The 16,740-nt window shown below is 40.0% G+C and overlaps 1 protein-coding gene across 1 annotated transcript in view; it reads left to right on the forward strand.

Moving 5' to 3' along the window:
- VPS13D (vacuolar protein sorting 13 homolog D) overlaps positions 1–16,740 on the forward strand; it is a 93,159-nt gene that overhangs the window by 1,739 nt on the left and 74,680 nt on the right. Inside the window, exons 2-22 of the mRNA XM_039386361.1 lie at positions 734–902; positions 1,595–1,672; positions 1,891–2,081; positions 2,375–2,455; positions 2,771–2,887; positions 3,107–3,211; positions 3,542–3,712; positions 4,330–4,430; positions 4,992–5,160; positions 6,525–6,617; positions 7,344–7,554; positions 8,104–8,289; positions 8,511–8,641; positions 9,326–9,398; positions 9,899–10,069; positions 10,460–10,590; positions 10,930–11,062; positions 11,473–13,695; positions 13,881–14,032; positions 14,783–15,817; positions 16,561–16,651. Coding sequence (XP_039242295.1) covers positions 806–902; positions 1,595–1,672; positions 1,891–2,081; positions 2,375–2,455; positions 2,771–2,887; positions 3,107–3,211; positions 3,542–3,712; positions 4,330–4,430; positions 4,992–5,160; positions 6,525–6,617; positions 7,344–7,554; positions 8,104–8,289; positions 8,511–8,641; positions 9,326–9,398; positions 9,899–10,069; positions 10,460–10,590; positions 10,930–11,062; positions 11,473–13,695; positions 13,881–14,032; positions 14,783–15,817; positions 16,561–16,651 — 5,740 coding nt within the window. The 5' untranslated portion in view covers positions 734–805. The remainder of the gene's footprint in view (positions 1–733; positions 903–1,594; positions 1,673–1,890; positions 2,082–2,374; positions 2,456–2,770; positions 2,888–3,106; positions 3,212–3,541; positions 3,713–4,329; positions 4,431–4,991; positions 5,161–6,524; positions 6,618–7,343; positions 7,555–8,103; positions 8,290–8,510; positions 8,642–9,325; positions 9,399–9,898; positions 10,070–10,459; positions 10,591–10,929; positions 11,063–11,472; positions 13,696–13,880; positions 14,033–14,782; positions 15,818–16,560; positions 16,652–16,740) is intronic.

Genomic DNA, 16,740 nt, shown 5'->3' on the forward strand with positions numbered 1-16,740 from the left:
GGAGCTTTGGGATTTTAATGCCCTGATTGCCACATAGGTTGAAACAGAAATGTCTGGAGAAGAGTGTGATGGGAAATGTTGAGCAGTGGGGCTGCTCTAATGTAACTTTTCCCCTCCCCAGTGCAGGAATCTCTGCTGTCACTCTGGAAACCTGTTGGAGTAACTGTTGATGAGCTATTTATGGGGCTTGTATCTGGTTACTTCCCACACACAGGCTCTCCCAAAAAGGGGTTTGGGGAGTTGCTTCACAGATGCCATGTAGGAATTCTACAAAAATACAGTCACAGGCTCCAGGCTGTTATTTCAGACCAGGCTGTGCCAAACCCAGCATGAAGGAAATACTGGCACCAGAGGTTGAGGAGGCCACTGCAAAACTGCTTCAGATCAACGTGGAATTTTAGCCTTCCCTTTTCTGGAAGAGGATTGTGGATTGGCCTTGTCGGTTATTGCAACAAAATGTGGTGTTTTGTTTAGGAAAAAGGATGGAAAGATGAACTTAATGTGCAAATGGGAGTGGTGTGTAATCACCAGAGCTCTGTGGGAAACTGGTCTGACCCTTAAAGAGCTCAGGATAAACCATTTTAAAGGTAGAAATCAACCTTAGTTGATTTTACTTCTCTTTTACTTCTCTTTAGATAGATCACAGTAAGAATTACAGTGGCAGTGGTGGTATGTCAGCTCTGCTGAGAGTGGATATTTCAGACAATAATTTTCTTCTTGTTTTTTCTTTCAGAGCAAGACTAATTATGGAACAGAAATCCAGAAAATGACAGAAAACCCTTAGTTGCCCTCTTCCAGGACAGTCATGTTGGAAGGGTTGGTAGCCTGGGTCCTCAACACCTACCTGGGCAAATATGTCAATAACCTGAACACAGACCAGCTCTCAGTGGCACTTCTGAAGGGTGAGGGAGGCCTTTCTGTTGTGTTTTTATGCTGTGATTTAAAAAAAGAGAAGTGTTTCGGTAATAACTGGAAGGTGGAATAGAAATAATCACTTAATATTGTGTTTAACCTTTAATTTAAATCAGGGTTTGGTGCTAGAACTTTACTGGGGCAGGAAGTGTTCTGCACTCTTTGCCTCTTACCTTTTGGTGCTTGTAGTTACTCCCCTGTAATCTGATTTGTGTCATGTTATGTCCACGAGTTCTGTACTTTGTACACAGTCCTCCAATCAATACTCTCTGGTTCACCCTTTTGCTGTGTTATCTGCTGTTTCTAGAGAGAATATTTTGTAACACTTCAAGGCTTTTCTGTGTGAGCTTTTGGCAATATTAAGAAAATAAGTATCTCTTTTGAAAAGATGATAAGGAAAGGCTTCCTCCGTGGTTACAGTGAAGTTCAGATCTAAAACCTCACAGGAGATTGCTTCTAGATGACCTCATCAAATAGTTTGAGCCCATGACATCAGAAAATTAACAAGTGTGTGAAGTAACCATTGTGATTGTAACACAACCTGATTGGCTGTTCTCATGAAATCCTATTTGACTTTTTTAAAAAAACACAATACCGGTCATTTTAGGCTTACAGTGTTCAAGTTGGCTTTCTTTAGCATAATTCTGTTTAGCAGACTTGTCTTTTTTTCTGCTTTGTATAGGTGCTGTTGAATTGGAAAACTTGCCACTAAAAAAAGATGCTTTAAAGGAACTGGAATTACCATTTGAAGTAAAGGCAGGTTTGTATTTTGCTTGTGTGTGCAGGACAGATATTTTCTGAACAGGAAGTGTTACATGTTTTAGAGGACCCCTCTACCTGTGAGTCAGAACTTGAACAAATGAGGTACCCTGATTTTCAGGTTATTTCTATCTTAGCTTGTTTGTTTCTTACACCACTTTTGGGTGATAAAGTGAGTTTTCACAGGAATCTGACAGCGTCTCTGTTTTGTATATCCAGGTTTCATTGGCAAAATAACACTGCAGATCCCTTTTTATCGTCCACATGTGGATCCATGGGTGATATCTGTCTCAAAACTGCACCTCATTGGTGCACCAGAAAAAAAGGGAGAGTTTGATGAGGAAAGGGAGAAGTTGCAAGAGAGAGAACACAAGAAAGCCCTTCTGCTGGCACTTGAGGAAAAATGGAAAGTGAGTCACGCTCGTGTTTCATAGTGTATGGATTATATTTAAGATGTAACAAGTGGGAGAACAAATGCACAGGAAATGAAGTTAGAGTTGGATTTGTACATGCTGACATAGTGCAATTTGTGCCCCACCACCCCTCACCATCGTGTCGTGTGTCCCACATATGTTGGAGACACTGAAATAGTTGGGGTTTTTTCTTTCTCCCTGTTAACAGTGATTTCAGTGTGTCAAAGGATATTTTCTCCTGACCAGCTGTTACAGTGGTTGGTAATGCTTATTCCTGTTTTCTCTTTTAGAAAGAACAACAACAGAAAGGGGAGTCCTACTGGTACTCAGTTACTGCATCTGTAGTCACAAGAATTGTAGAAAACATTGAAGTAAGTCTGTGTGTCTTTGGTTGGCAGTTGCTCATTTGCCATTAAAATGGAGAATAATGGTGGGATAGGGGAAAAAAAAGTACACTGTGTTTGAAAGTGGCTTGTTGGGTTTTGAGGAGAATGGCAGGGTCTTATGGGATCTGAGGAGAAGACAGAACCAGAGAGTACAAACACAGAAAAGAGGAACGGGATTTCTGTGAGGTCTAAATAACTACCAGAAATTGGAGAATTGCAGAAAGCAGTATTAATGAAAAGTACTGCTGTCTGCTGTAAGGATAGAAATAGTGTCTCTAGTAATGTTCTTTTTCTGTCTAGTTAAAAATCCAGGATGTGCATCTGAGGTTTGAAGATGGGGTCACAAATCCCTCGCAGCCCTTTGCGTTTGGCGTGTGCATCAAAAACGTCTCGATGCAAAATGCAGTGTTTGAACCAGTAAGTGCAACTGTGTCTGAGAGCTCCTGGCAGCTCAGGTGGGATCCTGCATTTTATGGGGCCTAGTAAATGTTTAGTGAACCACATGGCATTTTAATAACCTTTTGGTCGTTGTAATAAATGGATTCTGAGCATTTCATATTGTTTATTGAGTGTGTAGAACTGAAAACTCACCATGTGGTGTGTGATCTTGACTTTGTTCCACTTTTCCTACTCCAGGTGGAGAAGCTCATGCGGAAAAAACAGCTGGATGTTGCTGATTTCAGTGTTTATTGGGATACCAACTGCACTTTGTTGGGTGACCTCCCTCCTGGTCAGCTGCAGGTACAGAGAGGGGGTTTGTATATGAAAGAGAAATTGTTGTTAGTCTCCCTTCTATACTGAAGACCCAACTGACTTAGAATTTATTGAATATGATGATTTCAAGAGCAACAGAAGTTTATGTTTTCATGCTCTAATGACAGGATACATGTGCAACCCACAAAGGCTGTGCTGTGAAATACTTTGTTTTGCTTTTGAAGAGAGAACGTGTTTAAGAGGTTTTTTTCAATGGACTGGCATCCAAATAAAGTACATTCCAATATATGAAACCAATGCATCCTAATAAGTATTGGACACTCACTTCTTAGAGAGTAATTTGCCTGTAACCCACAGGAAGCAATGGATAGAAGTATGGAAAGTCGGGATCACAATTACATCATGGAGCCTGTCTGCACTTCTGCTCTTCTGAAGAGAAACTGCTCCAAGGAGCCTTTAAGATCCCGCCACACTCCACGGCTGGAATGTGACATTCAGCTTGAGACTATTCCCCTGAAGCTTTCACAGGTAAATACCAACCATTTACCTCTCAGTAACTGAAACAGAGACCATAAAACTGTGGCTGTTTTATGTGGCAGTTTTATGTTTGTAACATCTTAAATACCATTACTGCAGCATAAAATGAATACTCTCTGAAAGATTTTATTTGAGAGGCAGCTCAAATGGATGTACTGAATAACTTGTTTAAAGCCAAGCTTTCCAAATTATTGAATTATTTTACTGCAACTGATTATTGCAAAAATATTAAATGCTTTGTTTGTTGTAGTAACAGAAGGGATGCATTTGGGGTTTTCAGTCTAGAATATACAGTAGCAGCTGATGTTGTGTTGATAACTGAGATGGAAGGAGATTTCATTCTGTGCATTTGTGCATTTGTAAATAAAGAAGCTGTAAGTGGAATGTCACACATGAACTACTACCTGCTGGGAGAAGATATGTGACACTGGAGAACAAAATTATGAATGATGATTAACGTTAATCTAAATTCTGAAGCCATGTGCAGGCCGTTGATGCAGATAAACTAAGCTTGTGGTTGGGTTTTTGTTTGGGTTTTGTCCCCTCACCTTTGCTTTGGAAAGCACTCCAGTATTGCCTCATTGATTTGTATATTATTTCACTAACAGATGCAGTACCAGCAGATCATGGGATTTTTAAAGGAACTGGCAAGAAAGGAACGACAGCTTAAATTCAGGAAGTGGAGACCAAAGGTTACAGTAACAGAGAAGTAAGTACATCTCCATATGTGATGTTAACAGGACATTAAAAGCTATAATAGGAAAACTAGCATGAGACAAATACAGAAAGGTACATAATACCCAAATATTAGAGATGCAGTTAATATTTTGTTCCTCTACCTCAGAAATCAGCTGTAAATATTCAGACATATTTCAAACTTAAAATTATCCTTACCCGAGGCTTTCAATCCAGTTTATGTAACTCAGCATTTTGACTCTGCCTGATCCATGACAGCTGGACCAAATCCCACTGGGGTGGTGGGACTTTGGGAAGCACTGTCCTGACAGTGTGTGGAACTAAATCCCACTGGGGTGGTGGGACTTTGGGGAGCCCTGTCCTGACAGTGTGTGGAACTAAATCCCACTGGGGTGGTGGGACTTTGGGGAGCACTGTCCTGACAGTGTGTGGAACCAGCCCATCTGCTGCTTTTCCTGGCCAGCTGCCCACTGCTTCCCACTGAATCTCCTGGACCTTTCACCAGTTTGCCATGCACTTGGGTTGTTTTTTTTTTATGAGCTATTGGTAAGACAGTAATTTCCCACTTTTCCAGCTGCCGGGAATGGTGGATCTTTGCTCTGAACGCGAATCTGTCGGAGATCAGGGAGCAGAGACAACGTTCCACGTGGGAATTCGTGCTGCATCGGGCCCGGGATGCTGTGTCCTACACTGACCTGTACTACAGCAAGCTGAAGGGGGAACCACTGACTGCTGCAGAGCAGGTATTTAGATCTGAGTTTCTTCTACAGTGTTAATTAATCATCTTACATTTGGGTCGTTTCATCTTTCCAAATTTAAAATCTGGTCTAGTTTAGAGACGCCTCGAGTCGTGCTGCAGCCATTTTTGCTGAACAGACTCTCTTCTGACCACAGCTGAGCTTTTAAAGATGAAACCTGGGCCTGTGGGAGGTGTGTGTGCTGCAGGGTTCCTGTGTTTTTGTTTTGCTCTGCAAAAAGCTGTCTGTTTTTTGAGCTGTAACTGGTGTTCACCAAAAATAGCATTAACTGTTATAGAATGCTCATGTCAGCCTGTGACATCCTTTCTTAACTCATGTACTCTATAGATCCAAAATGTATTTAAGTATCAGAAATATGTCTGCCCCTATGGTTGTGTAGATAATTGGGAAAAATTGTGGCTAGTTGACAATGTGTTTGGGGGTCTTTTATTGTTTGTTTTGTTTTGTTTTTCCACAGTTGATTTTAGGATGAAGAATTTAGTGCCCCCAATAATTAACCTCTGACCTACTTCAGAACCCCCCCCCATGAACTATAATTAGCTGCTCTTTATCTTAATATATTTTGGGACTTTTTTGTTGAATCAGTTGAGGGCACCAGGTACCTCACCTGTCTTAATTACAAGTGCAAATCTGTTCGTACTTTAAATTGTCTGTAGTCTATACTTATGTTATTTAGAGATGAGCTGTAGGAGTAGGTCAGTGTACAGAAAATTTTACAATACGTGGCAAAGCAGTAGAGTGTTACTTTCATAGACCTTGTATTGTGTTCAGCAGAGCTGTGAAATGTAACAAGGGCAGTGGCAGTGGACTAGAAAAATGTCTTTTGATTTCTTGTTCCACAGTAAGATTCTTTAGGCTTAGGTGAAGTCATCATTTCCACAAACAACTTGTTAATCAGCACAAAGAAGACAACATGTCTGAGTAGCTGCCAATGAATACTACATTGTCCTAAATTACACAGTTCATTTCCTCCACCTTCTTTACTGGACAGCAGCTTTTTTTGCTCCTGGCTAAGCAAGGCAGCCTGTTCAATCAGGTTACTTTCCACGGCTTAAATTTTGTGCTGCAAATCTTGCTTCTGATTTCTGATAGGAGGATATAGTTGGGTAAAGAATTTTTACCCCGAAAAGTGTTAAAATAATATATTTTACAATGCAAATAAACTGTATTTGTAGTTGAGGAGGATGTCAGGGTTGCAGTTACCCACATGGGCACCTGGGTATGATCATTAATGCCATGTTAGTTGTTCCTGCACGAGTCTCTAACTCAGTGCAGAGGTATTTGAAATGTTTGTGAACAACATGCTGTGTTCTTTTACTGCAGGTACTTGACCTTTTTTGTCTTTCCAGGCAGAAATGCATCGCATTGAGGATGAGCAGACTTATGAAGAGCTGAAGATTCTGTATGAGATAGTTCACAATAAATTTCATGACCTGGTTGAGGTGAGGAATATTCTCCATGCAGGGTAATATTTGCAATCTTTAGCTGATTATTCTGAAGTATTGTGTGTTCTGTTCTGCTGGAGAGCCTTAGCATGTATTTGCTTTGATTTAGATGTGTGGTATTAATGCTAAAATTGCAAAAATGTTCAGTTCCTGTAGTTTTTACTGTTGTGTCTCTTGCACAGTGAAATCTTTTGCCTAGTCATATGATGATCTTCCCCAGCAGTATCCTTGCCAGAATTTCTAGGGCAGGTACTCTCCATCTTAAAGAAACAGATAGTGGAAATGAGTGCTTGTAATGAGCGTTTTCCCAGAATAAATATGTGGCAGAAATGAGCCCCATGGAAATGGCTGCTGAGCACACTTCATAAAACGTGGACTAATCTCTGTAATAGTTCAATGTCATCTCTCTCAAATACAATTGCTAAAATTTAGAGCTGTGCCTTATGGTATCAAATGACTTCTTCTTTGGCTTAGTGTCTCTAGACTTAAGATTTAAATAATGACATATGGCTTCATAAATGAATGTGCAGCACTAAGTGATGATCTATTTGTTATTTCTGTGCTGCTGCTCTTCTGTAGGCTGAGTATTGATTGAGACACTGCTGGAGTGCTGAGTAAACAGGAGATGGAGTTGTGTTTTTATTGTGATGTTTTTGTACACTTGTGATACTCTTTCACTTACCAGCAGTAATGTGTGTGTGTGTGTTCAATATTCAAACACAGAATGTCAAAGAGCCCTTGCCTGATTCCCTTGGAGGTTCCCCTACTGCAGAATCCACCCATGGCAGCAGCACTGGGATGCTGCAGTACCTCCAGTCTTGGTTTCCTGGCTGGGGAGGTTGGTATGGAGATACCCAGCAGACATATGAAGGTGAACCTTTTGAAGGGCTGCTGCCAGACCCAAAGGAACAGTGGAATCCAGAAGACATCCTGGGTATGGAAATACAGGGTTTGCTACCATAGAGTGATACCTGGTCCAGGTGAACAGAAGCAGCTCTTTGGTTCTGTGCTGTTAAAGGGTTCCCTGTGTCACCTGAAGTACCCAGGTGGCAGAACCTGCCTAGAGTTTAACAACCTGTTGGAGTATCTCAGGACCTGGTGAACCTGCTGATTTCCAAAGTGTTATGTGCAATAAATTTGCTTCCACTGTTGTTGATGTTTATGGCAAAGAGCTTTGGGGCTTTTTCTATTCAAGTGGAGGGGTTCATGTGACTGGGTATAACAGTAACAGTCCTGGGTTGTTGGGGTCTTTGTAAATTTATATTTACATTACCTTATTGAAGTAGAAGAGTTCTATGGAATATTCAGTATTTTTGAGGAAAAAGGTTTATCTGCTCTATCTTTTGTTTCTGTTCTTCTTCCCTAGAACTGGAGAAATCTTTATTTTCAAATCAAAGAAACTGTTTCGTTCTTCAGTAGCCTTTCACAATCTTAATTTATTTAATATGTTCTTTTGGTTTTTGTTTTGTTTTTTTTTCATTAGGTGCAGATGAATTTTTTGATCCTGCTGCAGATGCTTCAAGCATGAATACCTTTACCAAGAGAGATCATGTTTTTGCTAAATTAAATCTACAGTTGCAGGGTGGCTCTTTCACTCTTTTGCATAAGAAGAAGAAGAAGAAGGTGGTGCCTGCTGAGGAGACTGCTTTTATGCAGCTGGAGTTTTCTGGTAATAAGCCCATTTCTGTTCTTTCCCCAAAAGGATCAGAGCTGCCTCACAGTCATTGTAATGTATAACAAACTATAAAAATGTTTGGTTTTTTTGGTAGAAATAAATATACATTTAAGTGCTTTCAAAAGTGCTTGTTGGACAGTGTTTGTTGTCTGTGAAATTAAAGGAAAATGCATCCTGTGTACTAAAAGGAACAATTTTATGTCTTTATGTTCCAGGTGTAAAGATCTTGGCAGAATCCCTTCCTCGCAGAAAGTCTTCCCTTCTCAAAGTTCAGCTTGGTGGCCTTTTCCTGAGGGATTTGGCAACAGAGGGGACCATATTTCCTGTTCTTGTTTTCCCAAATCCTGTAGGTGAAAAAAACTCTCTAAGTTACTCTGTAGGCTGCATAAGTGTGTATGAAACTAGTTATACTCCAAAACTCAACACGCGTTTTTCTTATCCCAGAAAGAGAACACAAAAGTCTTGAGGAAAAATTTCCACTTGCTGAACTTAGTTTTCCCCTCCCTTTCAAAAGATCATTTGCAGAAGTCCTCATCTTTTGGTCTGTATGATTGTGACTTTTAACCTTTTATGTGTTGGGATGAAGATAATTTGTTGAACAACATTTGATTTTTGGAACAATCAGCATTGCTCCTTAACCAGTGATTGTTCTTTTCCATAAAGCTCTGTGGTCCAAGTAAAGGTTTTATTTCCCCTGTACACTGGTACACTAAAGGCAGAAATGAATTCCAGAGGAGATTTCAAATATCTCTTCTGAGCAAACAAAATTTGAATGCAATGCCATGAGAATTTCCCATGTATTTTGTACTTTGTACTGGCTGCAATTTGCACTTGAGCCTGTCTGCTGCAGGAGTGGGTAGTGTTGGCTTCTTAGTCATACTTTCTTCTCCTGTTTCACCATGGCAGGGAAAAAAATGTACATAATAATCTCAGGCTATACATACATTTCAACAGAAAATACTTTTATGCTTATATCAGGTGGCTTGGTTGATTTTATCTAAACAATCTTTTTCTTTTAAATTCTTATCAGCAAAAAGAGGTTGGCTGCATGTCTTCCTTTGGACTCCAAAGTTTGTCCTCAGAAATGACTAATCAGAACACTGGTAAAGATTTCATTTTATGTTTGATGACATAATTCCTACAAACCAGAGATTTCAAAACTGAGTGCCTAGAGTTTTGAATTCATGCAAATGCTTTTTGCAAGTGGTAAAGATAAAATCATAGAAGCTTTGTTTGGCCAGAAGGGTGGATGCAAGTTGGCTGTAAAGAAAGTAAGAAAAGATGTATTTCAAGACAATAGGAGTTGTATCTGCTCTGTGTTTTGATTTAAAAAAGTTGTTAGGAGTTCAACAGTAAGGCCCCAGTTTTACAAATGTTTTTATATATATACAAACATGTTGAATTCTGTTGATTGTAGAAGTTGATCGTGTTATTGCTTTTCTGTTACTGAAGAATTCTTAGACACTTCTACTTTCCTGGTAGTACCAGTTAAAAATCAGTTATTAAATTCTTTGGGGTTTTTTTTTTGCTTTTTGTCTATTTGTTTGTTTGGGGTTTTTTTTTACAGCTGCTTTTTGTAGCTCTTTTTTTTTTTTTTTTTCAGTTGCAGATCCTGATGCCCCAGTGTTTGAGATGCTTTATGAGAGAAATCCAATCCACAGCACTTTTGAGAGGCGCCTGGAAGTCAGTACCAGACCTCTAAATATTATTTACAATCCACAAGCCATTAAGAAAGTAGCTGACTTCTTCTACAAGGGAAGGGTTCATACCTCAGGTTAACCTTTATTGTGTTTTTTGGTGGGATTGGGGTTTTGTTGGTGGTATCTTATCTTTTCTTGTCTTTGATTTTTACTTATTTGCATTCTTAGAAACACAAAGCACAAATCAAAGAATCCCCACTCTAAATTTAAATTAAGCTAATAAAGACCAGAAAAAGGTTAAGGAAGTGTTTTTTTAGGGGGACTGTTTGTTTTGTGCTTAGATGCTTCCTTTTCTTTGTGCAGCAGCCTGGTGAGTACAGACAGTGCCTTTCACCTGCTGCGTTTGCCTGGCCTATATTTTACTGCAAAAACTCAAATCTTTTCTGTTTTCTCCTTCTTTTTTTTTTCCTGATTCAGTAACATGAACAAAGTTATACCTAATGAGTTTTCCATCTCTTGTGCAGGTTTTGGTTATCAATCTGAGTTAGAGGCAAGAGTGGCTGAAGCTGCCAGAAGACAGTACAACAAACTGAAAATGCAGACAAAAGCTGAAATCAGGCAAACTATTGATCGTTTGCTGGTTGGAGACTTCATTGTAAGTTTGTGTCCCAAGAATGTTTATGTACCTTTCAGCCTTTTGGTTTAGGACTTGAAGCTCTAAGAGTGGGGCTTGTTGTTTGTTTGTGTGGTCTTTGTAAGCAGGTGGGGGGTTATACAGGTGGTGGTGTAATATTCCTTTGCTGTCAGGAAATCCATGTTTGTGGTGCAGGGGATGTTTCACCTGCTGAAAAATGTCTCTTTATTGGCTGTAAAGGGAGTCTGTGGTTTAACAAGGTACCAAACTTGAGTGTGGCTGGAGTTTGTGAAGGTCAGCTCATGGCTTTTTTGCTTATGTTTTCTTCTGGGCTATTAAGTCTTCCTTCTTAACTTGCAGGAAAACAGCAAAAGCTGGACCGTGTGCCTTGATATCTCTGCCCCTCAGGTGATCTTTCCTGATGATTTCAAATTTGTGGATCCAGTGTTAGTTGTTGTAGATCTGGGAAGAATATTACTCACCAATTCTCAAGGTATGATCTAGAATTATTGTAGCTTTCCACCTTCTTTCAGAAACTCAGAGCTTAAAAACAAAAGGGTAAAAAAGGACAGGGAAGTTTTGAGGGGGGGATTCTTGATTTCTAAAGTAGAAAGAATCCTTTTCTTATGATAATAGAATGAAAGTCAATATTAGTCAATAAAGTCAATTGAACAACTGATAGATTTAAACCACACACACACACACATATATATATATAAACCTAATAGAATCTGATAGTATATAATATATAAGGAGACAAGGACAGTGCAGGTATGATTTGTGTTTAAAAAAATACAGCTTAAGACTGGATGACCAGATAACAATAAGAAACTTTTGGAATCAAATACTTTTTTGAATACTTTTGTTTATTTGTTTGTTTACTATTATTTTTTTAATCCACAGAAGAATCTAAAAGAACTGCTGATAATTTTTCCTCAGAAGCCAATGAACTGAGTGATGAGGAATATAAAACACCTCTTGCAACTCCTCCCAATACCCCTCCACCAGAATCCAACACCAATAGTGGCATCAAAATGCCTGAATTTACTGGAGTAGAAATAAGTGAAGAGCAGCTACAGGCACACTTAATGAGTAAAAAAATGTATGAGAGATACACACTGTCATTTATGGACCTTCAGATCATGGTGGGCCGAGTGAAAGACAACTGGAAGCACGTTCAGGACAGTGATGTGGGTCCAACCCACGTGGTAGAAAAATTCAACGTTCACCTGCAGCTGGAGCGCAGACTGATCTACACCTCGGACCCCAAATACCCAGGGGCTGTCCTGTCTGGCAACCTGCCAGACTTGAAAATTCACATCAATGAAGACAAAATACTGGCTCTGAAGAACTGCCTTACGCAGCTGAGCACGTCTGAAACCAAGTCTGCAGATGCCCTGCACTTGGGGAGAGACAAGATCTTTGCAGAGGTGGACCAGTTTGGCAGTTTGCACGACTCTGTGATGAATCTCACCCAGAGTGTTGTCATGCTGGAGCAGCACACCAGGGAGGTTCTTGTGGAGTCTCAGCTGCTTTTGGCCGAGTTCAAGGTGAACTGTATGCAGCTGGGTGTGGAGAGCAACGGGAGATACATCTCTGTGCTCAAGGTTTTTGGCACCAACGCCCATTTTGTGAAGAGGCCATATGATGCAGAGGTGTCCCTGACTGTCCATGGCCTCTTGCTGGTTGATACTATGCAAACATATGGAACAGATTTTGATCTCCTGATGGCTTCTCATAAGAATCTGAGCTTTGATGTCCCAACAGGGAGCCTTCGAGACAGCAGGGCTCAGTCCCCGGTTTCTGGACCACACGATGCACGTCCCATCGATGTCACTGGTTTGGCAGAGAGATGCACTGCAGCCTCAAACACTTCACCTGGGAACAACGGAAAGGATCAAGAGTCCCTGATAAAATTAGAGTATCAGTTTGTGAGTGCAGAGTGCCCATCCATGAATTTGGATAGCAGCCTGCAGGTGATCTCTCTACAGGTCAACAACCTGGATATCATCCTTAATCCAGAGACTATCGTTGAACTGATTGGGTTTCTCCAGAAATCTTTCCCAAAGGACAAAGAAGATTCTAGTCCTCAGCCTTTAATCACTGACTTGGAAAGAGATTGGAGGGAACAGGAAACATTCCAGTCTACTTATGCCCAGAACACAGAGGTAGCAGTTGATATTCACTGGTTGAATATACTCCTCCTCAGGACAGTTGGCATGACAAATGGAGAAAAATATGGCAGAAAAATTGCCACAGCCAGTATTGGTGGCACCAAAGTGAATGTCTCCATGTGCAGTAAACTGGATGTGAATGGCTCTCTTGGATGCCTTCACCTTATGGATCTGACACAGGACAATGTAAAGAACCAGTACGTGGTGAGCATAGGGAACACAGTGAGGTATGAAAATCTCATGGGTGATGTAGATTACTTTGAATCTTTGTTCTTCAGGCTCGATGATGGGAATAGCCTTCCAGATGCTTTAAGTTTCACTTTCACAGAAAAGTCAAAAGAGGAGTGTTCTCTCAACCTCAAAATGGCCTCCTTACACTACAACCACTCAGCCAAATTCCTGAAGGAGCTGACTTTGTCCATGGATGAGCTGGAGGAGAACTTCCGCAGCATGTTGAAAAGTGCAGCCTCCAAAGTCACCACAGTCCTGGCAACTAAAACTGCTGAATACAGCGAGATGGTTTCTTTGTTTGATACCACCCCACGATCAAGAGATGTTGCCAGCACAGAAGATAATGAAGGGGATGCATTTGGACCACAGCCCCTCAAAACTGATACTATCAAGCTCATATTGAATATAAACATTGAATCCCCAATTGTCTCCATACCTCGAAAGCCTGGTAGCTCTGAACTGCTTGTAGGTCATCTGGGACAGATATCAATCCAGAATTTTGTACCAGGAGAAGATGAATCTACGAGTGATAGGCTGCAAGTTGAAATTAAAGATATTAAAATGTATTCTTTAAATAGCAGTCAGTTTACGAGCAAGAAGGAACCTGCAAGTGAGACACCTCATGGGCCACATTCTTCCTCAGGTCCTGCCAGTGTTAACAGCCAGGAAGAATCCCATTTTACTCGTCATGACTTCTTTGAATCATTACATAAAGGCCATGGTATGTTAATCAGAGGAGTCTTAATGACTTTAGTATAAGCAGTAGATGGTGCTAAATATGTGTATTGTCCATAGGTCTGACTGTGTTTTGAGCAAGTTCAATAGCTACTACATGATCTCTTCTGTACAGTCTTTATAGGGTAATCACTTTTTCTAATGTTGTTTTAATTTCACTTTCTCTTAAAGCTTTCCACATTCTGAATAACACCACCATCCAGTTTAAATTGGAAAAGATCCCACTAGACAGAGATTTGGAGTTAACTTTTCCTCTGAGTAATGAAGACTTTGGAGTATCAAGTGTTATGAGGATTGAAGGGAAATTTGTGAACCCTCTTCAGGTACAGAAATGTAGTAATTTCCACTATCAATATAAAAGTATTTCCCTGCATGGAAGATAAGTATTTTTCAGGCCAGTATCTTCAGATTTAACATACTGGTAGTTTAGAAATCATATCCTTATACACATAGTTTGAAGAGACAGTCTTAAGTCATAATAACAATGATGAACATTTAACCTCATTTGGGGGCATTTTAGACATCTTTATGAATTAGTCTAACTTTTGCTTACCTTGAACACAGAAGCAAAAGTAACTGTGTCACTGTCCAAATAAATGTATTTGCAGTTCTAGTAGAAACTAAGAATTAAAATGCCATTATCTTGAAAAAAATCTGTGCAGGAGCAGAGGTTTTAAATAAAGGAAACTGAAACTTCTAAAGCTAAGGAGACAAGCAATGATGGCTAAGTAGAAAGTTTGTTCCATATATTACTGTATAATCTCCGCATGGCAAATTAAGTTTGGATGGTAATTATTTTTAACTAACTCTGTGTGGATGGTTTTTGCCCCAGGAATACAAGGGATCCTCTTGTGGGATCCTCTCCTGTATGTTTCCAGTTGGTGTCATCTGGCAGAGCTAATACAGAAGAATTGTTTTGCTTCAACTTTGCATTGTACCTTGTTCTGGATTACGTTTTACTTGTGGTTTGAAACTGCACAGTCTTTCCAGTTGTGAGTTTTAAAACGTATGTACTGATTTTATTAATATGGAGAGCTGTCACGTGATGGTTGTTTCTTTTCTCTGCGTTGTAGGTGGTGTTAGCAAAACACGTGTATGAACAAGTCCTTCAGACTCTGGATAATTTAATTTACAGTGAAGACTTGAACAAATTTTCAACCACTTCTGTGTCTCCAACTGGTCTTAGTTCTCCTTCAGCATCAGTTCATAGTACAGGCACAGAATTCTCGAGTGAGCGGAAGGAAAATGGCTTATTCAGCCACTCCGGTTTTAATTCTGTTCCAAACAAGCCCTTAGCTGTCAGGGAAACAAAGTCTTTTACTCAGATTCAAGCAAACTTTCATATCTCAGAGCTCCAGGTTCAGCTAAGTGGTGATCTCACACTTGGGGCACAAGGTCTTGTCAGCCTTAAGTTTCAGGATTTTGATGTTGAGTTTGCCAAAGATCACCCGCAGACCTTGTCCATCCAGATTGCCTTGCGCTCCCTGCTGATGGAGGATCTCCTGGAGAAGAAACCAGACTCTAAGTATAAGAACCTCATGGTGTCCCGGGGAGCACCCAAGCCCTCCAGTTTAGCACATAAGGAGTATCTTTCCCAGTCCTGTCCCTCAGTATCCAATGCAGAATATCCAGATATGCCACGTTCCCTCCCTTCCCACATGGAAGAAGCACCAAATGTCTTTCAGCTTTACCAAAGACCAGTTTGTGCCTCCCGTAAGAAGCCAAAAGAAGTTGCTGATTCTGAGTATCCTCTGACTCCACCTCCTTCTCCAACAGCAGACAGATCCAAGTTGCCCTGTGGAAAAAGTAACTTTGATGATTCCTTAGTTCATATCAATATATTTCTAGTGGATAGGAAACATCCCGAATTTTCCTCTCGCTATCACAAAATTAACCGTAGTGTAGATGTTGATTTTAATTGCCTAGATGTCTTAATAACTTTGCAAACTTGGGTAGTGATACTGGATTTCTTTGGGATTGGATCCACTGCTGATAACCATGCTATGAAGCCGCAGCCTGAAGATACTCAGCAGACAATCAAATCAGAAATAAATTCCTTGTCAGCTTCTCAAGCCCAAGAGCCTGTAAACACTAAACTGGATCTGAAGGTATACTTGAGATGCAAAACAGTAATTGGATTGTCTGTCATAAAACCTCTGGTTTATAGAAACTTAAGGTGACATTTACATCAAATGTTTTATATTCCAGTGGGGAATGTGCATAAATTCAGAAACAGGTTCAAAGTGTGTGTAGATGTAGCTTAAAAAAAATAGGAGTTACAGAAAAGCAAAACATTTGCAAAATGATTGGCTCCCTTGCTCTGTGACCCTCCTGTCTCGAATGGTAAAGTTGCTTCAGTATTAAAGACCTGACATGCTGAAGTTGGTACTGTGCTGTTCTAGGTACTATGGAGTTATTTATACAAAAAAAGTATATACCTTTATATATATATATATATATATATATATATATGTATATCTCCATAGATGTCTATACATCTAGATGTATAAACATTTTTTTTTAAAAGACTATGATATACATACATATATATATATTTAGTCTTTGCCCAAAGGTCTAACTTAGATGGGAGAAGCCTTCAAAGATAAAAGGATGCAGATGACAGTGCTGGGATTTGTTGTTGGCCTGGTCACTCTGTATTGCTTGGGAGACCTGTTAATGTGCAAACAAGGGAGTAAAAATGTTGCTTTCCTGCTGTGTCTCCCAATCAGATAATTGTTGTTTGCCATTCATGTGTTACAGTGCAATTGTCTGGAAAAATAAACTAAACAAGATGTTCCAGCTCTCGAGTCATGTTGTTTAATACCAATTTGTTGCTTTTTTGTTTGGCCAGGTCCATTCTTTGTCCTTAGTCCTGAATAAGACAACCAGTGAACTTGCTAAAGCCAGCGTGGCAAAACTTGCAGCTCACTTGGAAGTGATTGGTGAGTGGATGGAAGGGCTGAGGTTGTTTGCAGATTAAAACACAAAGAGGTTTGCACTGGAGTTGTGATTTGAAATGTTTTAATTTGGG

The sequence above is a fragment of the Pipra filicauda genome, unplaced genomic scaffold (genome assembly GCF_003945595.2).
Source record: "Pipra filicauda isolate LSUMZ 115617 unplaced genomic scaffold, ASM394559v2 scaffold47_size6085603_pilon, whole genome shotgun sequence".
Taxonomy (NCBI): domain Eukaryota; kingdom Metazoa; phylum Chordata; class Aves; order Passeriformes; family Pipridae; genus Pipra; species Pipra filicauda.